The 10,601-nt window shown below is 42.5% G+C and overlaps 1 protein-coding gene across 1 annotated transcript in view; it reads right to left on the bottom strand.

The window, feature by feature from the left end:
• Positions 1–10,601, bottom strand: part of LOC116658047 (anoctamin-6-like) — a 57,412-nt gene that overhangs the window by 3,732 nt on the left and 43,079 nt on the right. Inside the window, 1 exon segment of the mRNA XM_032462347.1 lies at positions 700–775. Within this exon segment, the coding sequence (XP_032318238.1) occupies positions 727–775 (49 nt within the window). The 3' untranslated portion in view covers positions 700–726.

The following is a 10,601-nucleotide window of genomic DNA, read 5'->3' as shown; positions in this document are numbered from 1 at the left end:
CTGGAATTTATCACAATATATGGTTCACTGTATGATTTCAAACTTTACTTTCTCCCCCCAAATAGCTAACAAGTGTTCCATTTATTGAATAACCTTTATTTATCTCCCTTATTTGTAATGACTTCCATCTCATATATTAAATTATTATTGATATCAGAGCCCATATCTGGACTTCCTATCCTATTCTCTAATCTGGCTATTCTTGAGCTAGTAAAATGCTCATTACCATATTATTATATTACTAATATTATTTTATTCACAATAAACCCCAAATCAATTTTATAAGTTCTGGTATTTTGGAGATATGGTCTTTTAATCTAGAATCATGTGTTTAAAGCTTCTTTTATGTCTTTCAGTATTTTTTAATTTTTTTTGATAGTTCCTACTATCCTTTTATTAGGCTATTCTTAGACATTTTACCTTGGTTGTTACTCTTGGAAAATTTTAGAATTCTTAATGCCTCCATCTGGTCTCTTAATCAGACCCTGGAGAATCCTAAATCACTGATCTGATTTGAAAAAATGAGGTGAAAAGAACTATGAGCAAAAGAGACTGTGAAACCTCCAGAGTGGCTCCCTGCATTGGCTCAGATGTTTTCTGGAAACAGTTTTCTCTATGAGACTACATAGTTCCCAGCTTGACTTTCAGTTTTCTCAGCATTTCACATTAGATTTTAAAAAGTCTGTCGCAGGTTCTTACCCAGAAAAAGAGTACTTGCATAAAGGGTTATATGTATACACTTTCCACAGGTGGTAAAGGGAACGTGCTCTTCTTCCTAATTAAAAAAAGAAAAAAACAAGTTTAGTCAATCAAGGTATTACACCAATGAAATGATTTTTCTCCTAACTGGTCACTAAATAATAAGCATAATTAAAAAAAACAAAAAGTTTTCAGACATAGCCTCCTTATTCATAACTGCATGGGTTTCTTTCCTTTTTTTTTTTTTTCTGTTAATGATGTCAAACACACAACAAAATACATACAGTGTTCTTTTTAATACTATTTTTTGAAAATGCACATGTGAACAGTAAACTGTTTCCCTGCCATGGTCTGAGCTTAGGGATCTGGTACCTGACGAGACCAAGCTGAAAAGCTCTATTCCTGAGCTTGCCTTAGATTTCAGAAGTGAATGTACTGATAGCTTTGAGTCCGTGAAGGACAGAAAGTTTCACAGGTGTCTGCAGCTAACTGGTTTCCACTGTGTGTTTCTTGGTTGAACTTTAAGTATTAATTAGCTACAACTATGAAGATTTAGAGTTTCCATTTTAGAGTTTATATTTAGATTTTTTATTTTATTTTAGAGATGAAATCAGTAAGACTCAAGATTTACCTGGATTTTAAAAGCAGATATAGTATAATAATAGCTGTAAATAAGTACATGGTCCTTCCTCTGTGCCAGGCATTCTCCCAAGTAGATTCTGTACATTAATTCAACCCATCCTTACCACAGTCATGAGGAAGCAACACTCTTATTCTTATTTTATTGGAAACTATGGCACAGAGAAATTAAGTTGTCCAAGATCACTCAGGAAGCAAGCTTCTGTGTTCAAATATGAATTTAGGCAGCTTCATTCCCAAGGTATCACTACCACAATGTTGGCCTCTCTAAACAATGGAGAATGCATTCACAATTAAAGTAAAATACTTCAATTAAAAAACTAAAAAAAAAATAAATAAACAATTTTTTGAATAAGGAAGAACAATAAAGAGAAATGAGTCTTCATCTTCAATTTTTGAACGAGCATGTTCCAAAGGAAATTTAAAATTATTAGTTGGCAATTTTAAATTTAAAATTGGCAGTTTAAATGACCAAAATGACTTTTCTTCAGTATTTTTTGTATGCTGCCAATATGATACTTTTTTGTTTTTCAGGACTCAAAAACATTATGAACATCTAATTTTGTCTAAGTTTCAGCTTTCATCTCTGAATGTACAGTCTTTCACCAACATATGCTTTGACCCCCATCTTCAGTTGTAAACAATGGGAACTATTCATAATGGAGATTATTAGAAGCTTATTCCATTGTAAAAGACAAATGTCACCTTCTACTGGTAGCTGAACCTCATTTTTTTCCATTTATAAAAGGAGGAGGTTGACCTGCTCCCTCCAGACCTTTTCAGTGCCAACATTCTGTAAATCTGTGATTCCATTCATAAAATCTATAGTTGGAGACATTTTCAGATGCTCCTGGTAAAAGCATTTTCTTTCCAAGAGTTACTCATGCTCACAACCTACTGTCCTGCTGCTGCTGACTGCAAGTACCATAAGCTCTAAATTATCTCAGCTGATGGAAAGAAGCAATAATACAGATGACTCAAAAAATCATCTTTTCATAGCTCTGGAATATTTATACAAAGATACATAGTTTCATTTTTTTTAAATTTGCAGCAGGAGTGGCAGCAATAAATTTACATCTCCAATTATATAAAATGCCTAGCTCAGAGCCCAAACACTGTTGGCACCTCAACAAAAGTTTCTCTGCTTCCTCTACCCTTTCTCTGACTTTAGGATGAGAGCCACGCTGCTTTGTGCACATCCCAACCGGATGGGGGAGCAGTGACCGGGACTTAGTTCAAGACAAAGGGGCACCTAGTCTACGATGAAAAGGAGGCTGCAATAATGAAGGCACATGTGAAAAAGTGGGAATCAACTATAAAAACCAATGTGTCTTTCCTTCTACATCTATGTCATAATGGCTATTTTTTTTTTTTTTGCATTTTTGCATTGGTCTTATGAAAGGACACAAATCAATGCCTCTTTTCTTATACATTTATACCAGTCTTTTTTGTTTCCATTTTTATGGTTATTATGAAGGAAAGACCACACTTCTCTTCTGTGTCCACCATTCCAGGCAGTGCGCCTTCACCTTGGCTGCACATTAGAATAACAAGAAGAGCTTTAAAAACTTCCCTATGCCAGAACGCACCCCAGGCCACTAAGTACCATCAGAGTTTGCAGTGATGGAATCCAGATACAAATAGTTTTTAAGGTCCCCTGGTGATTCCAACATGCAGCCAAGGCTGACAAGTCAAGAAGTAAACAGACTAAAGTGTATCTAAACAGCGCCTGCTTTTCCTGGGTAATCTCATCTATCTCCACTTGGGGACACCACTCCTCCTATTCTGGCAGGGCTTGTTCTTCCTGCTCAACCGTGTCCCATTTGTACTCAAGTTCTGCCTAGCACCGCTTCCAGAACTCCAGAATTAAGGTGACTAACAGAGAAAGAGAACAGCAGAATGTAGATCTTCAGTGATGACTGATGCTTCAGAAATCTGTTCTTAATATTTATTACCCTTAACACTTTTGTAAATGGTTAATAAAATCACATTTTATTTATAGGTGATACTAAAGAGAAACATGAGTTAATGCCTTTTTTAAGAAAAAAGAAGATGTAGATAATTTATTGAACTTATGAAAACAGACTATCTAGTACTCTAGCTCAGGGGAAAGGTAGTAACGTGATGGTCAGAGGAAGATGACTGTGTCTGATGCTAAAGTACCTGCTACCAGCACATTATGCCCACTAAAAACACAAATATCAGGGGGAAGCGTGTTAAGAGGGCTTGGATAACAATCAGCACATGGTGCTCGGGGCAGAGAGCCAGAACTGTAGCCAAGGCTGTCCCAGAGGAGGGGACCACTCTGGTGAGTTCTGAGATGCCCTAGAGGTGATCAGGTGAAAGTATAATGTTAAGGCTATTTCTCCCTGGGGAGCTGCATATGCAAAGGAGAGAGGCCAAAGAGAGCCAGGCCCCTTCCAGGAACCCCAAATAGTCTAGAAGTGAGCACAGGATGTGGGAGGCAGGTGAGGCAACCAGGTGGAGAGATCACAGGTGCATATCACAAAAGACTCTGTGTGCCTTCACGGTGTAGGAGATATGTAAGGTGGTCTAGAAAGAGATTAGATAGAGGCAGGGAGACCTACTGGCAGGTACACGGCAAGGCCTACCAAGGCCCAGCCAGGAGGAGAGAGAAGAAAGCATTTCAGCAGGTGGACAGATTGGCCACAGGTGTGATGGAAGGGCAGGAAAAGGTCAAAGATGCCAGCCAGCTTTCTGTCTTTGGTGCAATTCCCTGAAATAAGAAGGGCAGGAAGACGGGGATGTCATGAGAGGAGACAACTGATCCAGTTCTGACTGGGTGCCTGTGGGCTCCAGGAAAGATGTCCAGTAGGCAAATAAAAGTCTAGAAATCGGGAGAAAGTTCTAGGCTGAGCCAAGTAGTTTTCCTGTTTCAAGAGGATAACGGGTGTGAGTGGACAAGCTTGTGAGAAGAGGTGCGAAGGTGTAGCTGTCACCCTCCTGCACATGGGAAGCATCTGGGAGCTTTTAAAAAATAGTGTGCCCCACCACCGCCCCCACTGTTCTGATTTTACAGGTCTGGAGTGGGGCCTTTGTCCTGTTTTTTGCTTTTTAAATACTTCTTTCTTTTTTGTTGTTGGAGGGGTAATTAGCTTTATTTATTTTAATGAAGGTATTGGGAATTGAACCCAGGACCTCATGCATGTTAAGCACGTGCTCTACCACTGTGCTGTACCCTCCCCAACTTTTCTTTGTTTTTAGACATTAACTCTATTGAGCAGTCAGGGTTGAGAATCAACCTGTAAAGAGTAGACAGCCTTGGAGTAGAGAGCAAGGAGAAGCTGCCTGGAGTCCTGCAGACTCCACCAGGGACAGCCGGAGACACAGGGAGCCTCGGACGGGCTACGAGTAATGTGAACTCAACACTCCCCAATGGCAAAGACAACAAAAATGTTTCAAGCACCCACTTCCCAGCAGTGTTTGTTCTGACTTTACTAGTTTTTCAGTAATATTGAGTGAGAATAGAAATAATCTGGACACAGGGATAAAATTCAAATGCTGATACTGACCATTCTTAGCTGAGTGATTACTGATTGAAAGGTTACCCATCTGCCACATGTAAAATGGGGGACCTAGAACCGTGCTCATGGGATGCTGTGAATGTAATGAAATGACATCTATAAAGGCCCTCCTGACTCTCAGAGGTAATTGCTACTATTGTCCCCATTTGGGACACCAATAAACAGAGGCACAGAAAGCTTCAAACATTTGCCCAAGATGAGGGTTGGGGTCAGGAATCAAGCCAATGCATTCTTGCCTCCAGAGCCCAGGATCTTCTTATAAACAACACGGCACTGCCCAAGCTCCCTGCTCCAAAACCCGCCTCCTTCTGGCTTGGTTCCATGGCGCCTGCCCTGCACAGATGTCATCACTGCCTGCCTGCCCTCCCAGTGTCTGACCCTGGCACTCTTCCCTCCATCCAACACACTGCCTCCCTGCCTCCTTGGGCACACCAAACCTCACGAGGCCATTGCTGTGGCTACTCGGATGTTTACAGAGAAATGCAGGTGACAGCCCAGCTTTTTGCTATAGATGCTGCTGTCAGTGGAGGCAAAGAGCTCACAGTTGGTGGGAGAGGCCACTACTGGTCTCCTCCTTGGCTGGAGAGCTGGATGGAATCTAGTTTCTCTCTGCAAGTTAGACATCCAGCATGAGAGTTATGTAAGGCCATCTGGCCTCTCAACATAGAAATGATGCCCCCTCAGTTGTACTTAACATTGTAATCTCCTGGCTCCACCAGGGAGCAGAGGCCACGGCCTGTTATACAACAAGTTCCATCTGCTTGCACAACAGCTACAATGGGGTGAGTTAACACCAGATCAGGAAATCTACAATTGCATATTATTTCCTGACACTTGCAGGTCACCCAAATAGCCCAGATCCTCCAAGTAAACAACTTATAAGAGAAACTGAGTTGGTCCACCTGTCAGGCCCCTGATGGCAGGACTGATTTGGCTTTGCCTTCTCTCAGGGTGATCCTCTTTCTCCTTCTATGTGCCCTTCCCCGACTGAAAGAAACTGTTCTTAGTTTATGGGTAAGGCAGTATTTGTGGCTCTCTGACCAGAACCTTCAAAAGTAGAGGTCTTGGTGAGAATGGAAACATAACACCCACATCTCATGAGCTCAGCTACCCAAAAGCCTCATCTAGCCAAGACTGTGGCCAATATCAGGGGTCCATGCTGTTGAGTGTTGGGTCTGGAGAGCAACATCTCCACCACTGAGAAGCTGCCCCACCACTTGTGCCCTTGTCCCCATCCAAGGGGAGGTAACACATCCATGGGATGAAAGCCTTGAGGGCACTAGGTGACTGTGGACCAAGCTGTGACTGGCTGGTTCTGCTCCCCATGTGACCCATGTTAGCCTCACGTGCAGAAAATCCACAGAGACCCCTTCTTGAGGGTATGAGTCACCTATAAGTCAACTGTCCTTGGGCCACCTAAGAAGCAACACAGGATACACAGTGAACCACCCACTCACTGAAGTCCCCTAGGTTCACAGCTCCCTAATGTGACACCAGGTACCCCCAGCAAACAGAAGACCCTTACTTTATAATTGACTTGAGAATTCTACTGCCAACACTGCATTCCACCTTCCACTTATGAAGTTCTTTCCACTCTGTCCCCTGCTCTGCAATTGTGCAATCAGTCCAGAGCTCCTTCATGAGACAGGAGGGAAGGGGGTCGGGCACAGCCATTAAAAGAATGGCACAGCCATTAGCACCAAGACGGTGGAAAAGTCAACTCTCAGTAGATCTTGAGCTTCAATACACACTCACCAAAATACAGCAGGATGCTAAATGGCACTCCCACAGGTGCCAGTACAGGTTCAAACTGACCATAAATGGTCAAAGGGTGAGTGGTGGCCCAATTCCTGGGAATCCCAGAACCTTCCCCAAAGATGTTGGAATATTCCTCCCACTTATTAGCATATGAAGATACTGAGTGCGTAAAAACTAACAACCCCTCACCTCGTGTCTTCTCTCCCTTCTGAGGCAGACAGCCCACACTCTGTCTGTAGAGTGTGTATCTACTTTTACTTTAAACTGGAGCACCCAAACCCCACGCCTCATGGCCTTTCTCTTGCCTTCTGAAACAGCCCACTCTGTCTATGGAGTATGTAGCTCTCTGAATAAATCTACATTTACTGAACCGTGGCTCACTCCTGAATTATTTCCTGTGCAAAGCCAAGGACCCACACTTGGTGAGGTGCATCCCAGGGACCCAACAAAGACCTGGGATATGGCCATCCTCTCCCCCACATTTTCCTGTATCATACATTCCTTCCCAAAGGATCTCATCTTGTGCACTCCAAAATAGACAGCACCCATGTGTCCTGACTTGGATCTGCTTCTGCATGGTCATTTCTCATGTCCACTAGAACCTCACCTTCATGAGGGCAGGGATTTGGTTCTGTTCACAGCAGAAGCACCAGCACATTTCAGGTGCTGGAGAAGTATTAGCTGAATGAATGAGCTGTGGGAAGTCCTGGGAATTCCACCTGGGACTCCTAGCCACTTGGGTTCCAGCTGACTCTAGCTACTCCCTGCTGTTCATGACTGACCTCTAGCCACCACTCTGCTTTGCCATCACCTGAGCCGGGATGAGCTGAGATGAGCACACACCCCAGAGATCATGGCGGCTGGTTCATGAGGTTGCAACACCCTCGCCCCTTGACTGCCGGGGGTTATTCAGGATGGACAGTCTGAAGGCAGCACAATGTGCACCTGCCCTACCGCACAACTCACCTGAAGCACCAGGACTCCACACAAGGGAAGCTCTGGCCCTTTCCAACTAAGGAGAGGGACTACGGGTGAGAAGAGGGTCTCTGTCAATTAACAGTCTCTTCACGAGCCCAGCCTGGGAAAAGCGCTTTAAAGCCACTTTGGGTATCTTCCTTGTGTTTCCATAGTCCCTCTAGATTTTGTCATTTTACTCTATGCATTAGAAATACAGATGTTCTTGAAATCTGTATTGATTTTCAATGAAGAAAATCCTCAATTTCCTTCTCTGCTAAGAAAATTACTGCACTTTATATTAAAAAAGCAGCTTCCTTTCATGAGTTTCTATCTTCAAACACCTAATTTCACAAGAATCTGTGATGCAGTACATGAAAATCGTGCTGTGCTTTAGCACCTACAGGCAGGCAGGGATGAAATGAATGAGGACTGATCTCATGAGGCGGGAATGCTGGGGCTGTCTTATTCCTGCTACAGACGGTAGGGTTTATATCTGTGAAGGTGAGGAAGGACCAAGGATGAGAAACCAACATTTTCCAACCCATTTCTATTTTTCAGAGTCCCAGACAAAACAGTGCAATTGTATCAACAAAAACAAGTACGTCTACACCCTTCTAAAAGCATGCTACAACTTTACTACTACACACGGCACTCTGTCATGGACCTAAAGGCTGATGACAGCCAAGAAATTTGCAGGAATCTTATTCTGTGCTCATCTCTTTTTGTCTTTGGTGCCTCAGGCAATTTGTCTCCTCTCCATGAGTGTCATTTTCCTCATCCTTCAAATGGGAGTGTAGCGGCCATTCATTTGCTCAGTGTCTATTTGACAATAGGAGATGGCTTATGAAAACAAAATAAAAAAGCAAAATAGCAATTGTGATCTGTGCTCTCTTCCTCCTCCTCCCTGAACTTGAACATACAGGGTAAAATGGCATCTTTCACTAAATCCTGAACTTAAGGAGCAGTTCTGATAAGGAAGTCACAGGACAGCCATGTAACCGAGAAATGACCTGGTGAAAGAGAATGAGTTGTCAGCAAATCCTCAAAACCCGTAAGGATGCAAACCCTGGGAGCTACAGGCATGGGTGGGAGTTCCTTAGTTCCCCATTTCACAAAGCCGAGAACTTTGCAGTGTCCATGAAAGACACTGATAGCCCAGTACAACCACACCATGTTTTGGAGTACACCAGGGCCACATCACTGCTGACTTGCACTGCTGTGTGTCCCAAAGTGAGAGCCCTGGGAAGGGGGTGACTGTGTTTGAGGCTGGACAAGAACTTCCTGTTCTGTCCCTTTTGCTCTCTCTCTTCCTGCAATAAAACAACTAGTAGGACTCTGGTTGGGAGCACTGCACCCACATTCTCTGGCAAACCACACACCAGGCAGCTGTAGCTGATCAGAAAGAGGGGACTCTTCTATGAACATATATACACCAAAGGTAGTCAGAAGGCTGCCTGTGACCTTGGGAATCCAAACCAGCTTTTCCTCTTAATCAGGATATTAGACATCTAAAGAAATTATGCACCAGGTGAAGACGATGCCCGTAGACAGTGTTGGTGGTTATGTCCAGCAGTGTCTAAGGACAAGGCATGCTCTGGTAGATGGGAGCATTTTGGTTGCTTTAAGAGTTTGTTGCTGAGGGGCTGAGACATTTTATTGGGCCTTGAAACTCCAGACCTCTTTACTCACAAAGGCAGACAAGGTAGGTAAGCCAGCTCAGCCTTTATTCCAACTTCCTAACCAAAAGGCTATGAGGTTGAAAATATATTTCTCAGACTGTCCTGCAGCAAGGGTTCCAGATGTGGCTTTAAAAATGCCCATCAGAGTTTGAGATCTGCAAATATTAATTACTATATATAAAAATAGCTAAACAACTAAATTTCTTCTGTATAGCACAGGGAATTATATTTAATACTTGTAATAACCTTTAATGAAAAAGAATATGAAAAGGAAGTCATACATATATACGTGAATATGAATGACTGGAACATTGTACTGTACATCAGAAATTGACACATTGTAACTGACTATACTTCAATTAAAATATATATGTGTGTGTGTGTATATATATATATATTTTAAAATGCCCATCAGCATCATCTGAGTGTCACTGAAAGCAGAAACCCAGATGAATGGAGGCAGAGGTTGTTGGAGGAGCTACGTTATTTTGCTGGGGTGGATGCAGCCAGAATGGCAGAGATCTAGAAGGAATGGTCACAAAAGCCACTCACTGATGTGCAAGTGAGTTAGGGTAACAGCTTCCTGAAATCCTCCCCACCCCTCCTGTTGAGCCAGGTGACTGGCGTTTCTCTGGAAGTCACTAGGCCCAGACTGGAACTCAAAGGTAAAAATTGAAAACTGCAGTCAGACAACGAAGAGACTGGCAGGATGCATTGGACAAAAGTAGGTCAGAAACAACAAGGAATGGGGAGGGGAGAGAACGTGTGCTGAGCACCCTGACTTCAGCCGTGGGTTGTCGGTATTGAGGACTGAGTCAGTATGAGTAGATGGATTGGTGTGGACTAAAAGGGTGGTTATTGTTCAGATAAGCATGTGATTTGGACTATATTTATTAGAAGAGGGTTTTTTTTTTTCCTTCAACATTGGTCATTTCTAGGGAGCAGAAAAATACTCTGCCACATAACATCTAAGTGCAAAAGAGATGCTAAGGGGATGATGGTGGTATGAAAAATTTCAGTTCTGCAGTTCCTAGGTTTCCTTAATTAGGTACACAGCAGTAAGTACTTAAAATAAAATAAGATACTTCAAATAAAGACATCATTATATGTACATATCCTTAAAGATACACATATGGTGCTTATAAGTGGGCCTGAAATGTGATCTGCATTCTAAAATCCAATGAAATAAAATTAGTACCTCAATATTCCTGTCGGCTCTATAAACATGATGTAGCTAATGATCACAGAAAGCAAGATCAGCTAGAAAATTTGAGATTTGTCTTTTCCAGTGTCAAATTTAATATTTTTTGCTTTACTTAAAAAG

This window comes from Camelus ferus, chromosome 19 (genome assembly GCF_009834535.1).
Source record: "Camelus ferus isolate YT-003-E chromosome 19, BCGSAC_Cfer_1.0, whole genome shotgun sequence".
Lineage (NCBI taxonomy): Eukaryota > Metazoa > Chordata > Mammalia > Artiodactyla > Camelidae > Camelus > Camelus ferus.
The sequence above is the reverse complement of the archived record's forward strand: the minus strand, read 5'-3'. Positions and strand labels throughout refer to the sequence as shown.